The 21,073-nt window shown below is 36.7% G+C and overlaps 1 protein-coding gene across 2 annotated transcripts in view; it reads left to right on the top strand.

Moving 5' to 3' along the window:
- Smp_062070.1 (sulfide quinone reductase, putative) overlaps nucleotides 1–4,473 on the top strand; it is a gene marked incomplete at its 3' end in the record, with an annotated part of 34,476 nt that extends 30,003 nt beyond the window's left edge. The window contains exon 12 of one of the 2 annotated variants that reach the window (XM_018798376.1): nucleotides 4,125–4,473. In XM_018798376.1, coding sequence (XP_018646705.1) covers nucleotides 4,125–4,203 — 79 coding nt within the window. The remainder of the gene's footprint in view (nucleotides 1–4,124) is intronic. The other variant, XM_018798364.1, reaches the window with a different exon arrangement.
- Between the last annotated feature and the right edge of the window lie 16,600 nt (nucleotides 4,474–21,073).

Raw genomic sequence — 21,073 nt, 5'->3', positions numbered from 1 at the left:
GTGTCGAGCCACTTAGACTAGTGGCTACATTGCAACTTGATCGATAGCATTCGATCAGCACTAAGATGGAGTTGACAGGCATGACATTGATCACCACCCAGTGATCAATCAAAAATTCTACTTCATCTCTCTTATATATGTAATCATTTCTACTATGAGTTCATTTTTCAACCAATTCTAACTCCATATTTACCAACATTTTATACTGGAAAGTTCTCTCTTTTTTTGCTCATTTAAAATCATTATTTACCACATTAATCCATATATTAACTTTTAATAGTGATTATGATTAGGGTGCATAAATTATCTTTACAAATAGCGTAACTAAGTGCATTCTATATGTATGTACTTCTATACTGCAATAGAAAGCTATGATACTTCATCTGCCCTGTATCTGGATTCAGTTTAATCGTATGCTGGTTTTAATCGAAATATACATACCACTAGCACTCGTATTATCGTTATCGACCTAATTCGCGTTAGTGAATAAGTTAAATACGTGGATGAAGTTTAAATATGTATATTTTGTTCATTCACTGAACTGGAAAGACAATCAAGGAAACGAAACAACACCCGGCGGAGAAGGCGAGTGAGCCAACTCATTTCGACCAAACGTGTGTCGATATTTATAGTCAGATAAACATGAGTTACAGACATGTAATGAGTAAGCTAAACAATTAACACACATACGATCATATAAAAACAGTTTGGGTTAATAAGTCAGTCAGTCAGCAACAAAGTAGGACCAGGCACATATATATGCGTCGGTCCAAGTTGCCACACCTTCTTAACCACAACAAGATGAACACCAAATTCATAGAAGTAGTTAATGCAGTGGTTTTAATATCTAAAAGGAACGGTTGTGTATTATGATATAATACAGGAAGAAAGAATCAGTTCGTAGAAATAAAGATACAAAGCAATTTTAATCTCACGGTATAAGGGAACACGGAGAGTGTATACACCTACACCATTGTGATGGACTCTGAGCCATGTCACCCATGTTTAATAAAAGAATAAGTAAAAATGTCGAAATGTGGCTTGAGAAAGATGAATAAATTGGTCTGTTCAGAAGTTAGAATAACCTATGTGGGATTGACATAGTGCCAGCCACTTTCAAATTTCCATTTTTTAGACCATCAGTTTAAATATGTATTTTTTTCTGTAACGCTTTTTTTGCAAACATATCCTACCAATGAATTAGATAATGCAATAAGTTATAATAATGATTATAATCCACTCAATATTTAACCATTAAATCATGGTTTCTAAATCAATCTTGTCTACTTCGATCTAAGTATACTTATGTGGTATCATTACTCCCCATAGAGCCCCCAAATGCCCTGGTACGGTCGAGAGTGGGGAGAGTCCGCTCTCCCTCTCCAAATGCTTTCACATGACCACGCATATATAGCCTCTGCCAGGGAAGTTCTACTCACTGCCTTCTCGTGGTATTACTGCTATTTACGAAATTGAGAGGACGAAAAGCGAATGCCCGACGCTCTAACCGGGTTGGTGGACACGGCGAGTCCATCTAGGTGAGTTCGAAAACCCTCATTCCAAACCAATGGTGCACATGGGCTGACTCCAGTATCCTGAGGGAACAAATGGTGTATGAATCAACCGTCGGTCACCGGCTACCATGTGACTGCATCTCCTCACGATGCCCCACTGCCTTGTGGATCAGATCTTAGGTCAAACGCTTCGGGTGTGCCCCCTAAGAAAACCACCTGCTTTAGTTTGGATACCTGGGTAGTATCACAGCCCTCACACAAATCAAATGAGATTTGTGTGGCACATATGTATCTGGTGCTTCCTTGTACCAATATTTATGTGTTTAAATAAATAAATAAAAAACTCCCCATAGTAACTGTTTGTCCTCAAATCTGTGTTGTACATTAGTTCTTTAATCTTACTTGACATAGAACTTGACAGCCATATGGATCGGTTCAAGTTGTTGCAATACATTGGTAAAGTGAGATGAAATTATTCCATGACAAATCTCATAACAGTAATAGGAGTAATGGAAGTAGAAAAGATTAGATATAAATAAAGAAAAAAACAGTCCAAATAGATTTCAGACCTGGGGATTGACGGGTAGATAAGTAAGAATTCACCTGCACCATTAAGAACGATACTGAGGCATTTCACTTAACGTCTTTCACCCTTGATCAGGATTATCCCGTGGACCGTAACCATATAATCTACACCTACCTACATGCTTCAGACTAACAGACAAGGACTTCATGAGTCAGTCAGTCAGCTACACTGACTCAAGGACTTCATGAACAAGCACCACATTTTAGTATAGCCTCATGTGGCTTTCTTCCAACTTATTCTCTCACTAGAAATCATTGCAAACTATTCTGAGTCATGTCAACAAAGTCTATGACTGTTTGTTTACGGTAGTCACGGAGGTCTGTGTACATAAATGTTTATGGGTTTCGTTGTAATAATGATAATAACAGTAGTAGTTGAATGGCTTTTCAATTTAACATTTTGCATAACAAACTTCTTTCTTAGGTTTATGAAACATTTGTGTCTACAAATATTCATAGTTTAAGCATTATTTCTCTCTTCTCTTTTATCGTGACTATCGTAACCAATGGTTGGAGACTCTAGGTGACATGACTCAGAATCGATCACAATGACGCAGGTGTATACACTCTTCATCTTCCATTAAACCTTGAGATTAAAATTGCTTCATAACTTTCTTCCTTCCTATACTATATCCTTATATACAACCTATCTTTTATATATTACCATCACTAAATTAACTACTTCTATAAATTCGGTGTTCATCTTGTTGTGTTAATGAGGTATGACAACTTGGACTGATGCATATATGTGCCTGGTCCTACGTTGTAGCTGACTGACTGACTCTCTTTTATCCTACTGAATAATTTCATTTATTTGAATCACAAGCAATTACTAACCATAATTTGACTTATGTCGTTGATATTCTTGACTAAATTTTGATCAGTCTTTGTTGAGATATACTCACCTCTTTCCGAGACTGTTTTGATACAACCAATCTCCAAGGTGAAATGTATTACATTCGTGTAATCACTGAGGTATTGATATATATAGCTAGTGAGTTGGAAACAAGACGTTGAATTTTTGTTCTGAATTTGACTATTAGAGATCATTTTTTAAAATTTTATCCAACTCCGTCGTTATACATCTTGTTCTACTAATTAGGCGTTGCTTATTGAACTAATAGACACTTTCCTAAACTCTTATGTAGTAACTGAATCAAATTTATCAATAATCTAAGTCTTAAAGTTGGTCTATTGAATAATACAAAGAGGATAACTTTCATGAGGGGGATGGAGGGCTGTAACAACATGGACGTTCTCAGACAAATGAAATACTGTCTCAAATCTCTATGGTATATGAGAAAAGCAAATATGAGCATCTTCATTAAAGTGAATTATTCCATTGACAAAAGTCACAACCTACATATCTGCGTCTGGATTTATCAAGATACACGTCTAATTTATTTATTTATTTATTTATTTATTTGAACACATAAATATTGGTACAATGGGGCACCAGATATATATGCGCCGTACAAATCTCATTTGATTTGTGTAAGGGCTGTGATACTGCCCAGGTGCCTAAACTGAAGCAGGTGGTTTTCTTAGGGGACCACACCCGGAGCCTTTGACCTAAAGATCCTATCCACAAGGTAGTGGAGTAACGTCAGAAGATCCAGTCCCATGGTAGCCGGTGATCAACGATTGATTCATACGCCATTTGTTCTCTCAGGATACTGGAGACAGCCGATGTACACCATTGGTTTGGAATGAGGGTTTTCCAACTCCCCTAGGTGGACTTTCCGTGTCCACCAACCCGGTTAAAGCGACGGACATCTCCTTTTCGTCCTCTCAATTTTTTAAACAACATTAATGTTGCGAGAAGGCAGTGAGTAGAACTTCCCTGTCAGAGGCTATATACACGTCCAATAGACTAAATCAAGTATTAAACTACGTATAGTGGAACTGAATCGGACTGGATATTCTACAAGTGCTCAAATTTATAATCGCTCATGAACTATTTCCAATTTACTTTTTGAAATCAATATACCATTCATGTTCTGTTTTTCTTTTCACTTTTACTAGAGGAATATGGTCTGGTCCAAAATCTATTCGAAATCTGCTTCATTTACATCGACCTTCATATTCCGATCCACAGAAATGATCTGAAGAAAAATAATAATTCACTGACATTTTCTATGTATTCTTCTTCTTCTTCATCATCATCATGAAAGTGTGTGTGTGTATGTATGTGTATGTCTGTGTATGTGCCTATTATGTAATGGATCATTTCTAAAACATCTACATATTTTGTTCTCATTGCATAAACCTTTTTTTGTAGTTTCATAAATTTTTTTTACTGTAATCTTTGAGCAACTAAATAATATTTTCATTTTGTTCATTGATTTGATGTAATAATCATAATTATTGATAAGTGTTTATTTTCCTTAGCAACGGTTATCTAAGTAATATCCAGTTTCTGACGTAATATTAACTATATATATATATATAGTTGAAATCATGAGTCAACTTCTCAGTGGCAATGCGCATCCGCGATCCCACCTCACGAGATTCGAACCTAGGACCCACCAGTCTCTCCACAAAAAAACCACCTTATCATGTGCTCACTAGTGACTGGCTCCATGGGTTATTTCCTACGGTTCTAGTGAGAAGCAGTAATCAGTGGAGTTCAACCAGGTCTGTTGGGAGATATCAACTCACTGAAGACATTGGTGAAATGGTTATTCAACTTCATGGATTAGTTGAAGTTAGACATTAACACCGTTGGATGCCGGCTCACTTGTCTGTCGGTTAAGTGCTCGCGCGCGAGACTGGTAGGTCCTTGGTTGAAATCTCGCGAGGCGAGATCGTGGATACGCACTGCTGAGGTGTCCCACAATAGGGTGAAACGGCCGTCCAGTGCTTCCAGGTTTTCCCTGGTGGTCTAGCTTCAATTGACTCATGATTTCAACTTTATATATATATATGTATATATATATATATATATATATATAATTACTAAAAATCTCCACAAAAAACCCCCTAACATTAACTAGATTGGCAGTTGAACCAGAAATGTGCATTTCAGATAGTTTATTCTCAATCTGAGTGATATTATATATTCTTACTGAAAAGTGAAGACAATGCCTATCTCTTTATACCTTGTAACCGTTGTCTACTGGATTACGTAATCATAATAGCTAATATTCAACAGAAGGATATTATATATTATGTATGATGTGTGGGCGAGAATGACAGTGATTGGTTGTCTTGATGAGTCAGACATTAGATAGGATGACAGGTGTTATGTGTTATATATATATTCCTCTATCCTTATTATGTATTGACTGTACCTTGTTGATGGACACTTATTGATTGACTGTTCTTTGTGTCGGATTTTGTTGTGGAAATATATTAACGTTGTGGTCAGGCTAATCTCGTGTTCTTGATCTGAGTTCTGTTGAAGTCCTGTAGAATAGACACTGGGTGGGAATCTAGTGTAGATATTCGTCTAAGGTAAATTAACGTCCCACATACGTGTAGAAAGTGAAAGGACTGTTATAACAGAAACCCCTAGAGTTATAACCAGCATCCTCTCATCCTTACGTTTATAACAATTGGCGACGGCATCCTTATTGTTTATAACAATGTACAATGTAAGAGTCTCCACACTTATAATGTTGATATACTTAGTTCGATGAATGTTTGTTATTTGAACATCAATACTTAGAGCTGGAGGTGTGCGTCTAATTGATGTAATTCCTTGTAGAATGATATAGCCGTCTTGGATTTCATTGTTATTTTACTATCCAGTAGTAAAATGTAGCAAGTAATAATTGAAGAGTTTTACCATTACCAACATTATCATAATTTTTTTTCAATATCAATTTGAGCAACAGTTTATCAGCTTACTAATGACTCTGCTTCTAACCTGTTATGTGTTCAAGGTAAAAGATTGCTCTAGGTAGCCACGTCATAGAATCACCAACTCTTACATAAAGAAATGTTTGTCAGTAAATCTCATCTTTCTATAGTTGACTTCATAAACTAACTTCAGTTAAACTAACAACCATTCAATACCAGTAGGGATTGAATAGTTATGGAAATTTTTTACAACGCTTCTCCACCTTTATAATAATGATAATTATTTTCTGACCATTGACTAATTTAAAGCATTAACTCCTGTAGTTCTAGTGAGAGGTCATGATCAGTGGAGTTCAACCATGTCGGTTGTGTAACAGCTTTCTACCAATCGCTGTCAGTCAGTCAAACTAAACGTAAAACCTGACACATGTGTCAATCGGTCCAAGTTGCCATACACCACCAGTACTGCAAGACGAAATTTTCAGGAGAAATCCCTAAATATTTGGGTTAATAACAGTATTAGCGATGATAATAAAGGTTAGACGCCAAAACTATTACTCAAGAAGAAATATGGATTGGTGGAATAAAAAATTTATGAGGGAATTTAGAAACCTGGGATCTAAGGGGGAGATAAATAGTGAATGCACTAAGACCACTCCAAACAATTGTTAGCTATGTCACCTATAGTTTCTGAGTGCTTGTTTCACGCGGACCTAAATCAAGTAGTATGGACCTAACTACAGACTCAGTTCAATGATCAGTGTTTTCAAGAACTAGTGCCATATCTTATTTCGACACCCATTGTGTTTCAATCATGAACGCTCGTCAGGGTAATTTGTGGATGAACTTACGTAATGCATGTCCTAATAGTCTCGAGTGATAAAAATTCACTACCTCATAAACCGATTTTGTGTACTTGATACTCTGCGTCTATTCTCAGGGTTGCTAACCCGATGGTTCGAAGAGGTATGATCGAATACCAGTAAACTTCAAGTATCCTCCATTTTTAACTATGACTTGTAACGACTACACAGTAAAATGGAGCTGAATGTTCGGGAATCAAGTCATTGTTTGCTTGACAGACGAATATCTCGGCTAAGTTATATGTGATGCACGTTGTTAGAAATCAACCAAGCTTACTGAATTTGTGCAGAAATTTTCGCCAAACACTGACCTAACAGGGACGGTGAAACTTCCAAAGAAAGCAAAGTGATCAATGCGTTCAAGTACTTCACTCCTAATCACCGGAGGATAATTAAACAATAGTGTCAATTGAAGTTAGAAATCTAAATCGTTGGATTCGAACTCAGATCTGGACGCTAAGGACTTACCGTGAGACTTAGAGGTTTTGGTTTTAGTCCATAGTAAGATGATGAATCCGCTTATCTTCAAGGAGTTCCATTCCAAAAATGATATACCTATCCGTTGCTTTCTCCTTTTCAATGTTTATCTGATTTATATCATTTTATAATATAAACCATAAAATCTAACAATCCATTACATTAAGTCACATCATTACACTAATTAATGGTACATATTTTGTGCATAGTAACTATAAGTTGAACGTGTTGGGTATTTCAAAATAATAAGGCCGTATAAACATACGCGTTTATTCAGTTATTATTAAAATCAGATGACAATTTTAATAAATTTCTATCAATGTAATATGGTCAGTCAGTCACAACGTAGAACTTTGTACGTACGTACATCAGTTCGAGTTGCCATACCACAGCATTAGCACAGAGTTGCAGTTGTCGATTCAAATCCCATAGTGGTAGAAGTAGTAAGAGTATAAGCAGTAATGTGAAAGATTAAGATTTGAAGATGTTATTGAAGGAATGTAATATAGTGAAATAAACTTGGAAAGAGAAAAAGGATTGGGACATGAAGAATTCAGAAGATTAGAATTTGGTATAGTCATTTACTTACTTACGCCTGGTACTCCCAATGGAGTATAGGCCGTCAACCAGCATTCATTATTAGAAATATAACATCTAGTATAAACTTTTATATAGTTGAAGCTAGACCACCACCATGGAAAATCTGGAAGCACTGGACGGCCGTTTCGTCCATTTTATGGAGTGATGAGGTCTTACTGTCTGGTTTATAAACCGAGTATGCTTGGAATAAATGATTCGCATAGCAGAAGGTGCAGTTGTTGTCTTCGGACTTAATTGGAAGGACTAAGGACCAATAAGGACGCTAGACTGCTCATAGCAGTTAAACGTCATTGTTTTAGCACAGTGTTAAGATTAGACAAGTCGTATTCCGAATGGTGAATAAGTCACGTGATAAGTGTCGGATGTACGAGCATAACGAATCAGCAGTACGGCCTTCTTATTTTGTAGTCATTATAAATTGGCGACGGCCTTCTTTTATACAATCACAACAGTTACTTGTCAACAATTCCTACTTAACATTTTATGTGGAATGGTGACTTCGAACTTTCCCCCCGCACGTAGTTTAATGATTTGAGACGGTACTGTTATAATAAAACGAGTATTGGGAAAGATGATTTTTCGGAACTGTCCTACCTGAAGTGATGGTCTATGTTTTTTTTTAATTATTAAATACTCAAATTATTGTGCTTTTGTTTTACCTTCCTTTAAGGCTTTCCAGCGATGCGTAAACATTTGATGTGCCTTGTACGTTTCTTAAGCTACTGACGATTTATTGCTGACCTAATACTCAGTTCTCTTCCACTTATGGCCTAGTTTCTGAATTATATTGATGTGTGTTCAACATCTTACGCCTATTAGAAAATTTAGAACATATGATATCGATCAGTGCGGCCGTTGCTGCTACCTTGACGTGGTGGTCGGGCTTGCCTATCGTGATGAACCAATCGAGCTATACTGGCTGGAACAACCATTCCTCAAGGTCCTACCATGCCAGGCAGGTCGGTTGAAGAGCGGTAAGACTAAAAGCAGCAAACCCAAGGTCCGAAGGCGAAGTCGTACTGCTGGCTGTACAGAGGTGTGACAGCATTAAGGTATTTCCTTCAGACGACCAGCATAACAGCGATGCTGCCTTCTCACGAGGAGGGGTGGGGTTAGAAAAGGTCGACCCTAAAAATGCACACCGCCTTATCCCACGGATATCCGTCTCCGGCGGTAAGGTCCTTTGAAGAACGGAGCTAACACAAAAACTACCCACAAAAAGGTCGTGTGTGACCGACCTCAAGCAGTTGTCCCTTGGGCACTGCGGTCACGCTCTCAGGTCATTGAGACCACTTCTAACCCAATTTCCTTTTCAGGTACCTCTGGAAGAACCCTTCCACTGTGTGGGCGACGGGGAAGTGACAACTCCCCTCATACCTTCAACAGCACTCAAGACCACTGTATTTTTGATCAGCGCACTCAAGTCGTAACAATTACCTTCGTGTCTTTCAAGCCACAATGATCTCCTATAAGACAATAATATTTACATTAATTGATCACTGAGTAGGGGCGAATGTTATCGTGATCTGTTCTTTGGCTTTGATCATATTCGGTCGATCCATCTACGGAAAAAGTATGGATTGATGTGCTTTATACCTGTTTGCTTTGAACTATTCTATCCAAACTGTTCAATCATAAATTACGATTGCTAAATGAATATTGATCAATACCTTTGAACCTTTCAGTATAAAGATTGATACTATGTATTAAGTCGTCTAACCCTTATATATATATACAATCCAACATCAAACCGAGTAATGACCTAGGTGGTTAACCATATCAAACATGTGTATTCATAAAAGTTCATGACCTTAACACTTTACTGACCCTTTTTAATTAAGTATTATTAAGTCACCAGCCGTATAGTATATTATGCACTCTAAATCTCTATCATTTGTTATGCAAAAAGTGGTACGAAGTCTAATATTGTTTGTTTGTTAAATAAACGATGTATGATACAGCCATAATGGTGTCAAAGTTTATCATGTAGATTGTATTCTAACTTTTAAGGATTAGAATTTTACTTAGGCCTGTTACCCCCCGTGGAGGAGCATAGGCCGCCGACCAGCATTCTCCATCAAACCCTGTCCCAAACGATCACTTTCAGTTGTTATTCATCCTTTTCATATCTTCTTCTATTTTCCGACGTAATGTGTTCTTTGGCCTGCCTCTTTTCTGCTTCCCTTCAGGATTCCAAGTTAGCGATCCATATATCATATCATCAAAATCAGCGAATGAAATTGAAGTAAATCCAATATTTCGCCTAGCAATCTAGTCCAACCTTTTTCAAAGAAATATCTTTGGATATAGAAAAAACCATAGAGATGGTCCGAGTTTGGATTTTAAAGTGTGTAGCATTTTAGCGGTTTTGGCTTTGAACTTATTCAAAGTGACTCTACCTTTGTTATTCATGATTCTTTCTTGAGGTCCAGTGTGGAGATCTTCATTCACTTTTCTTTCATAATCACAATTATTCATAACAACATTGGTGTTTCACTGAAAAAGCTTGAACTAGATTGCTAGGCGAAACGTTGAATTTACTTCAAATTCATTTGCTGATTTTGATGATCTGAAAGCATGACGGCAAAAATCAAAGATAACTGCTTGACAAGAATTACACAATGCCTTTCTGTGAGTAGTTTGTAGTGTTTTAGCTCTATTCTTTAGAAAACTTATTCAGGCCCACATAATCCATAGGACAAAGCGGGACTATTAATTTTTACAATTAGCCTTTCATAATCGTACTTCAGTTGTACGAAGTCACAATAGTTTTGAAAACTAGTGGCCTAAGGAAAACACCTTAATGCCCTCATATCACAGTACTGTCGACAGGAGGTTGTTTTCAGCGTAATTTGATATTACCAGTTTCCAACTGATCATTTTGATATGGAATAACCTAGAGAAACGAGTGCTTCAGTAGCTGGGACCTGACTAAGTCATCATGAGAAAAACAAGCTAGACCACAATTTCCTAGTAGCGTATTCAACCGAACAACCAAGTGAATAACCCATTATTCTTCAACATCAAACTTTCATCATATTTCAGCTTTTCGATACACCAATTGTTTCAGGAAGTCACTGGAGAAATTAAATCAGAGAACCTGTATAGTATTCTTTGTGATGCGCGGTGTCACATACGTTTATCACTTAGCAATCTCTGACGGGCTAATTGTATCGTAAAATAAAATTGTATTTTATCAGTCTTACTTGATAACTCCACCTGTAGCTCTTCTAGAGTTACTGACGGTCCCAAGCCCGGGTAAAGGAGGAGGGTTGGGCATGGGGTTAGCGACCCCATCCCGTAGAAAAGCTAACTCGCTAAAAAAACTCTAACCAGAAAAAAAAATAAAAGTCTTACTTGATACTGTCTTTAATATTTGCATCAATTAATGTTCTTGATGTTTCCTATGGCCAGTCAACTATCATGTGACAAAAGTGCCCATCAGAACACCGACTTACATGACCTTGTCCCTGCACCAACCAATGACGCGTCAAACGGAAATAGAAGCCTTTAGTGAACCCTGGGTTTTTATTGGTCCTCTGTATAGTAACATCTCGCTTAGCACAAGCGTTCATTCCAGAACATAAATATCAGCCTCCGCTATGTGAATCGTATACTTCGAATGTACTTGGCTTATGTACAAGTAGACCAGACCTCATCACACCATAAAATGAAAAGTAATAATCATACAAGATCAAGCCAAAAGTGGCTGTGAGTATGGGATACTGTATCTAATAAACTGGGAATAACTTGAGGATGATAAATCATATGACAGTAACTAACGGGTCAAATAGAAGCTTAAGATAAAGAGAATATAAATGTACACATGATCCAGTTACTTAGTGGTAATCAAATAGGAATATATTTTATAATAGTCCATGGATAATCGCTGACAGTTACTATTTATTTACAGTTCATTCAGATGTAACAGTTTTAACCCTAAATTTTAATGTTTGCCTGTCATTAAGACGCTATGGTGAAACTTCTCATTCTGATATTGTGTAAAACTAACGAACCCAGTGAAGAATTTTCCTTTCAATTAAATTTTAATGTTGGTCGCAATAAGCTGAATATAAATTTTTAACAGACACTTTTAACTACTTTAAACGATTTGAGTAGGTAAACAGTTTATCCCTGAGAAATATCCGTTAAATTAAGAAATCTGACAATGCTTCGTGTGAATATTCCTAACAAAAGCTAATTCGCTTACATAATCACACAATATATTATTTTTCTGACATGCCTCTAATTCTTCTCTAGATTCAGCATGTTTTTTGGACCATTGGTTAACCCAAATGGGATTGTATTGTTAACACTTTAAGACCTTAGGTAATTACGTTTTATGTAAAGTTCTGAAGCTGATACCAGGAATACTAAAGAAATAACTATTTCTTAAATATATTATATAATATTACGCAGATAATCAACTCTGAGATACAGGTACATCCATCTGATGAGTTCAAAATAGAATGAAACGCGCATCCTGAATTCCACTGCTAGTCACTATCCATTTTCCCTTACAATGCTTGTGATTTATGACAATATCGAAGCACTGTTCACAGTATGCACATATGCCATTAAGAGACTGATCAGTTGTAGTCCTAAACGATAATAGGAACATTCGAGCAAACAGTACAAATATAATTTAAATTTCACGCCATTGCACAAGCAAGTGACTATAAGGACTCAGTAGCTAAGTGAATAACGCAATGGCATTTGAAGCGAACGATACTGGGTTCGATTATAAAAGTGAATACAAGTCAGATGCAGGTATGTTCAGTTGATGAGTCCCGAATAGGACAAAACGCGCGTCCTGGATACCACTACTAACCGCCATCTTCCTTCTGAATAACGTATAAATTTTGTTTGATGTTTGAAGTCAGTTATAAATGGCATTTTAATGGTGATTTTTTCCAGAAGTAAAATTATGTTCAGAAGAATTTTGTCAGTTTATGAATCTTAAGTGATGCTAATCAACGTATATTAAGTATGCAAATCCCCAATGTATTAAAAACAAGATGAAAACAAAGAATACAATCTTGAATAGATTCTGCAGTTCTACCTCCAAGTAATTCTTCTAACTGAATATCCAGGTTTCAGAGAAATCCATCTTATAATATAACAGAGTTTGAATTTAGGATTGTGTTCGATTAAATTAACTGTGAAGTAACCTTTCAACCCTTCAATGTATACTACTTAAGTAGTAGTGTAGTGAACACAAACACCAGTGGGGATAATCCAATGTATTGCAACACAACATTACAGAACATCCCAGTAAAATCTGAGAACCAAACAGTGAATACATAATTTGCGAAATATCAATCAAACTTGACTTTTCCTCTGCAAATGTCATTCAATCGTCTCATACTCCACTATTCCCTCATCTCCATACCAATTGCTTTCTGTTTCCATTCTTCCCTTCCGGTTGTTCTCAATCTTCTGTTGCCAGATATTCTACTTCTGACTCACGATATATACTACTTATGTCGATATAAGTAGGACACACCACACTCGTCCCCACTTTTAAAGCAGTCATACTACAGAAGGATACTAATTAGTAAGTAATTTTAATTTTGTATATGATTGTGAGAATGGAGGATTGTGGAGATTTCAGTAGTTTTAATAGTTGAATTAACGAGTCTTCCTGAGCTAGATCACCAATGAAAAGATGAATTTCCTGAAGTTCAGGTGAGAAGTTGTGACCTGTGGAGTTGAACCATTTCTGTTGTGAGGTAGTTAATTACTGAAAACAATGATAGACAGTAGTGCAATATCGTAGATTGGTTAAAATTAGACATTAACACCGTTAGATATCAGCTCAACAGTTTTCAGGTCAAGTGCTCTCACGCGAGACCGAAGATTTTGAGTTTGAGTCTTGCGTGAGAAATCGTGGATGAGCACTGCTGAGGAGTCCCATACTAGGACTAAACGGCCGTCCAGTGCTTCCAGATTTTCCATGGTGGTCTAACTTCAATTGACTCATGGATTGAACTTTTAAAATACATTTCAGTCAAATTTACTATGGGACAATTTACATGCTGTTTAATTTGTGAAACCAGTAATATTACCTTGCTGGAATTCACATCTACTGCCTAATAGTCAAGAATTAGGTACTTTGAAACTGTATAGAATAGTTGGTGTTTACTTCTCATTAGATTATGACGAGACATTAAATTAGCTCTCTCCGATTGTAATTATTGGTAAATGTAACTTAAAGCGTTCATCGTAATCAACTATATAAAGAAATAGACCACAATCGACTATATACATCTGGTTCTAATATTTTCATGTGACCAAACCTCACCCATTGACATCACTTGGAATAATATAAGGAAATTCCTGACCAGAGGATTAGTTTTTCATCCTTGACACAACACAGTAGCCAAACAACTACGACTATGTTCCTTGAAACTTCAGAATGCACACCGATAAAGTTAACTTCAGTCAACTCTGTTGAATGAATTCATATTCTCAACTTCAAACACTTCTTAAACGAATTCGATAATCATTTTTTACTCTTAATATTGTGTACCTCAATCCATTCATTTTACTATGGTTTCCTGTAAGTTTCAATGAGATGTTTCGTTCTTAATGTATCAATCTACAAATTTACTATAAATCAATGTATATTGAATATAATGTGATTTCAAAGGTTTCTGTACAAAATTAAACTAGTATTAATTCATTCCTTTCATTTCGTAAATCTATTGAAGATTTTGTATGTTTTTTAAAAAGGAGAACATATATCATAAACAAAGATGGTTAGTAGCTAACAGTAGATTCCAGGATGCGGAATTCGTCCTATGTGGGACTCGTCAGTTTGATAAATGGTATTGGGTTCGAGTCCCGGAGTGAACATCAACTCTGAGATGTAGGTACATTCAGATGCCGAATCCCAAATAGGACGAAACGCACATTTTGAATTCCATTGCTAGTCATCGTCCATCTTTGCTGACCATGCTTATGAATTAGCAATGTGTACAGTATACATATATGCCAATAACCAGCTGATCAATTGCAGTCCTAAAACATCAATGGGAAGATACAAGCAAACAACAGCAAGAGAAAGAAAACAAGTAGCTTAAGTTTTTTTTAAACAGAACACCTTTGAGGGAAGAAAATGATCATGAAATGATGATTATTGTGTGGATAAATGTTTAAAGATGGATGGTAATATTATCTGAACAACGTCTGAAGGTTCTTGGTATTCGTTAAATAAAAATTCGAATTATTCTAAACACTGAAGTTTTCTTCTTAAGGGTTTTCTTTACAGATTCTTCACAATTAAGAAATGGTGATTTATGTTATAATGTGTTAGGTCCTGGAGAAGACATAAGTACGGGTGACTCCCAAGACCTATTAATGGACTATCAGAAGATCACAACATAAAGGATATAGATTTCTGTACAAGAAACCTGAACTTCCAACCTTCAACAGTAAACATGATAAGGATCTTACTGTTATTTACTGATAAGAATGTATGATGGTCTATAGAACCGTTGGAAAGAAAAACGAAATTACTTTCAGCCTAATAATACATTATACCGACGGGTCACTATAACTTAACATCATGAGTAATAGTTAAGAGATAGATTATTGACCTGGATAAAGTCACTAACACCATATCATTATCTAAATCGATATGGGAAAAGATGAATACACATAAGTTTTTTTATCAACGAAATCATGGAGCAATCTAATTAAGACAATCACAGAATAGGCATTTCATCCTAGTACAAGGTAGTGAAGTTGCAATACTTAGACATCATGAATTAGGACGAAACGTACATCATTTACTTCCAATGTCACTGTGTGATTAATCAATTCAAAGTGAAATACGGTAACGTGATATGAATCAAACTAGTTTGCCAATTTTAAATAAAATCATCCTAACTTGGAAATGAATTAGTCCAAAACACACTGAATTCATTACAATCACCATAGTTATCAACTAGTTGACAGACTCGAATCATGAATCTTCGAGAAGTATCAGAATACAAGATCAATTTACTTACTTACTTACGCCTGTTACCCCTTGTGGAGGGGCATAGACCGCCCACCAGCATTCTCAATCCAACCCTATCCTGGACAATCCTTTCCAGTTCTTTTCAGATTGACATTCATCCTTTTCAGATCTGCTTCTGTTTCTCGACGTAATGTGTTCTTTGGTCTTCCTCTTTTCGGCTTCCCTACCGGATTCCATGTTAGCGCTTGGCTCGTGATGCAGTTTGCTGATCTCCTCAATGTATGTCCTATTCGCTTTCAACGTGTTTTCCTAATTTCCTTTTCAGCTAGAAGCTGGTTTGTCCCCCCACCCGCTAAAAAAATGCTAACCGGAAAAAATAATTCAGAGAAAATCAATTTACCTACATAAATACACTTTGCAATCATTTCCAAAATAGCATTCATAGCTATGAATTTGGTAATGTAGCAAGTACTTTTACTTAAAAACCACCTTACAATGTATGTTTACAATCTTTGAATTGATAATCATTGACATTTCCTAATTGTATAATGAATTACTTATGTTAAGTTTATTGTCCTAAACCAAAACTAAAGCTCTTTGCAAATCTTATGATATTTCGCATGAAAAATAACATCAGATGATGATAACATCTTGGACACTTGATTAACTTTCCATAGAGATATTTTCAACAAATGATTATATGAACAATAAGTAGTATCATATTACAATTGGGCCACTTTATATTGTGTGAATATTTCTGGTTACTTATAATAATCATATCATAATGTAACCTATTCATATGCGTAAATTAATGATGAATGAGAATATGCTGTTTAAACATTTTTACCATTATATAATTGAAATCACGAGTCAATTGAAGCTAGACCAGGTCTATTGTGAGAGATCAACTCACTGAAGACATTGGTGAGTGGTCGCTCAACTTCGTGGAGTGGTTGAAGTTAAACATTAACACAGTTGGATGCCTGCCGGCTCAGTGGTCTAGTGGTTAAGCGCTCGCGTGCGAGACTGATAGGTCCTTTTTTTGAATTTCGCGGGGCGGGATCGTGGATGCACACTGCTGAGGAATCCCACAATAGGACGAAACGGCCGTCCAGTGCTTCCATGTTCTCCATGGTCGTCTAGCTTCAATTGACTAACGATTTCAACTATAGAATAAATCCTAATAGCCCTTAGTAATCTGCAAAAAATGTGATTGCGTAACTTTGAAAGCTATTCACCCAGTAATCAGTGCACATATTTATTTTAAATGTGAATTTCTCACACGAAGGTTAAATTGGTAATTTTACATAACTTTTATTCTGAATTTGACTCGGCTAGCTTACTCTTCACATCTAACAATTGATATATTACAGTAAGCTCATGGCTATTCAAGTTACTTATTTTCGTTACGAAAATCTCCTAAATGTTTACCTTCTGATATTGATGGCATGTCGCTTTATAGCATTGTATTTAATGTTTCTATCTATGTGAGTTCTTGAGTCCAGGCAATACAGAAGACACTTATTCGTACAGCTTCTATTGCTTGTTGTTCTAGTGTCCTCACTGCTGTACAAAAGTTCGCGGATATATAACACTTGACAATGATGTGACCCGTAATACGTTTTCACTCAAAGATCTTATTATCAGGCTATTCAGAGGTTAGTTTTGAGAGGTTTTGATGACTTGTTTGTAAGATACTCGATGGGTTTAGGAGCATTTAATCCAAGTTGAGAAGTTTTCAGAGGGATATGGAGCTTGATTCGCTCGAGTGTCAGCTGACACGGATGCTCGTCCAATGGCCCTAGTCTAAAGTTATGTCCAATAAAACTCATTGTGTCAGCGGGACCCTCAGAACGGTAGTGAGGTTTCTAAGACATGACCAGGAGCAACTTTGAACCCTATGAGCTTGCCTTTGAGGTCAACGTAATGAGTTGTGATGTACAAGAACGTACAAATGCGATCGTAAAACTCGTTAGATGCAGAAATGTTAATTACGATTGGAAAGTATGTTTAAACGAACGCATTGTGTTTAGTAGCCTGCAGGTGGAATAATTTTAGAATGACGTTTATTAGTTAAGATAAAGGTCCTACAATTTCTCCATGAAGCCGAAGTTTCGCAAAGTGAACTTGTTTGTTTTAACTGCGACCACCGCGGACCTTTATTGCATTTCGAATCCAGAGCAAAATATGTGGAAGAGCGTTGGTGTAGCGCTTGCAGATAAAACCCTGATTTCCAAATGTTCATTGAATCGTTTTACCGACAGGTAGGCTTGTGCATTTTAGGCGGCTATTTTCTGTAGTGTGATTCTTAAGAGTATGATGAGATAAAAGGTGAAGTCCACATTTGCAAAAACATCCACAGTTTGCAGTAAGGTCGAAAGGTAGTCCATGTTTTGCCAGTCACTGTTCCACGAGGTTATCCGAATGAGCATCTACAGTTGTAAAAGAACCTGTGCATTTTATGAAAGATATTAGATAGATAATGTATCAAAAAGATTGGATAATCTTTATTCGTAGATTCGTCTCATAGTACGGTTCCCTTATCAGTTTTTATTTGTTTAATTCGTGGTTTCAGAGTTGTCAATGATGGCACATTTTGAAGATTGACATCCTCTTTCGGGAACCGAGGTAGCTTAAAAAGTCAAAGTCCTTCAAAGTATTGAAAGAAGTTATGCGAGACAAGAAGTACGCTGCCATATTGTTTATCTTAGGAATATGTTGTTCGGCCACAGTAACTCGAAAGATATCCAAGTGTGGGGGCTGTAGAGTAATGCGATTGTTTGAAAACGAATCATGAAGAGGTTATGTCTTTATGACCCGTGGACACGGTTAAGTATCGGCACAACAAAGAGTATCGATAGAGCCATACAGAGCAATAAATGGTTAGAAGTTAACTGCCGATAGTACTGCACCTCCATTCAGTGTCTTTTAATAGTTTCGATAAGAATGCCAAAGGTAGCCGGGTGTTGTTTGGCGATTGTTGCAAGAATACCCTGACTGCCAAGTCAGAAATATCTACGAAGATACTAATGAAAGCTAATGAGTTGAGGCGCGTGAGCAAAATTGATTTTGAGATACTTTACTTAACTGATAATATTTTTTTATTATTACCTAATCAACAACGACGTCGAAGCCGCTAACATTCCGACAACACAGTACTTTCGGATATTACAATCGATCCATACTAACCATATTGATGAAAGCCTCACCTGCAACTCAACGGGACTTTCAGCAATCAACTTGAGTGCTGACTTGATGCACCAAAAATAGCAGAACTTGAAATAGACATTTCTTCTGATCTGGATATGGTCCCTTATGTTGTACTGAGGGAAGCAGCTGCAACCTTTTATTGTTGTCGTTCAAATCGATAAATTTTGAGTTTCCACTGAGTTAATTTGCTAATAAACTCACGAGAGATGCGCGATCCTATATGAAAAGTCGTTGAAAACTCAAAAGACCGTTAAACTTTCTTCAATCTTCAACTGTTATCAGTGACTGACTATCTCTCTGTTTAGAAGGAGACGAAGGCTTTGAATGTCAATACTACACACAACAAATTCTGGGGAGTCGCTTTCGATCGGACATAGTAAATTCGCATTAATGTCTTGTTTTTACAGTCACCAGAAAACAATATATGGATGGCGGAAATGGGATTCTCTATATGGACTTACGGTCAATAAGTAATTACCAAACGCAATCATGGACTTCAAACTCTTGAGTACGTCATCAGTGAATCTTCTTGAGAAGTTTGTGTAGCATTTCTCAAGCCAAAAGGCATTCAAAAAGTTTCGTAGTGTCCTGAGAAAGTGACGGTAGCTGTTTCGAGGAGCTTCCTTATTTGTCTTAACAGAATCGATTTTCGAAGAGACAGTCATAACTTTTAAGGTAGGTGTCAGGTCTTGAATGCTTTTGACAAGGGGTGACGTAAAGGGTGGTCGAAGTATTGGGTCTTCTGTAGTTACCAGTTGCACACCAGTTACTGGTGTCTATTTTCGGGAGCCATAAGCAACGAGGCTGTCCGTAGGCTTTTGGATAGGCGGGTAGTTCCTAAGATCACCGTATACTTGAATTGGAATTTCGCCAACTGAAGCCTTTCGGGGACCAATCTGAACGCCTTCAAGAATACAAGAGGTCCGTCTACTAACCTTGTTTGCCTGAGTCAATTCATAGGTCATGATCACATCGTAGGCTTATTGTATTACAGATCACATACGAGATAATGGGGAAACGTTCTGTTTTGTCAAGAAGATTGCTTACTTCCGTGATATTTTCAATATTATGCCTCTAAGGATACCATGATTAAAGAGGTTAACAATTTTCACACTTACCGAAGAACAAGATGATCTCTGTCAGGATTTCTCTTGAGGATATTTCAAAAGACATATTCACTGTCCGAATAAACAACTCCAAAACACTGATATTCGCAAATACAGAGCTGCTAAAGCAAGTGGATGATGTTCCTCGTTTTTTGGTGACGACAGTATATATGGAACTTTCGGCAGATAATGAGTCAACTGACATTCGTTCTGCTAATTTGGAAATATCGGTGACGCATAACTCTTTCAGTAATGAGAATTCACGAATTTCCTATCACTTGCAGTGATGACTGGTTTGTCAGTCGATAGCGGGTGGTGTCGTTGATAAATTACACGACGGTTGTAGGTACTAAAACCAAAATAGTGGGTTTCATGAGACGCTGAAACGTTGCTAACTACTCAAATTATCAGAGATTCTTTAGCTTTCGTTACTTCTGCATACAAAAGGCATTGCAGTTAATTAAATATCAACTTTGTTAATCCATCCTAACCTCCTAATATTCTCTATCTATTTAGCGTCCACGTACATTCATCTGTGTATTTCACTTGTTTAGTTATTTAATTTATGACTTTGTATTAAACCATTTGCTATCTTTCTACCTACTGGAATTTAAATTTTACAGCTTTTATACTAAAATTACCTATGCGGGCATACGGCAACATGAAAGCTCCTAGTTCAACAACTAAACCGCCCTTATCTCTACACCAAACCCAAAAAACACTGATAGAATTCGGTTGGAGCAGTGTAGTCTAATGGCTGGGTTAACTACGCTAGACAAAATGACAGACATGATACAGAACTTTCAAATCGAGAAATGAAAAATTAGGAAAATAGTTGTTATAAAGCACCTAAGCACAAATATGTTGAAAAGTGAAAACAACCTTGAGGAGGACGTATATAGGTAGCGATATTTGGCAAGTTACCAGGTAGCTAGTTTTCAAATTTTC

This window comes from Schistosoma mansoni (assembly GCF_000237925.1).
Source record: "Schistosoma mansoni, WGS project CABG00000000 data, supercontig 0154, strain Puerto Rico, whole genome shotgun sequence".
Lineage (NCBI taxonomy): Eukaryota > Metazoa > Platyhelminthes > Trematoda > Strigeidida > Schistosomatidae > Schistosoma > Schistosoma mansoni.
The sequence above is the reverse complement of the archived record's forward strand: the minus strand, read 5'-3'. Positions and strand labels throughout refer to the sequence as shown.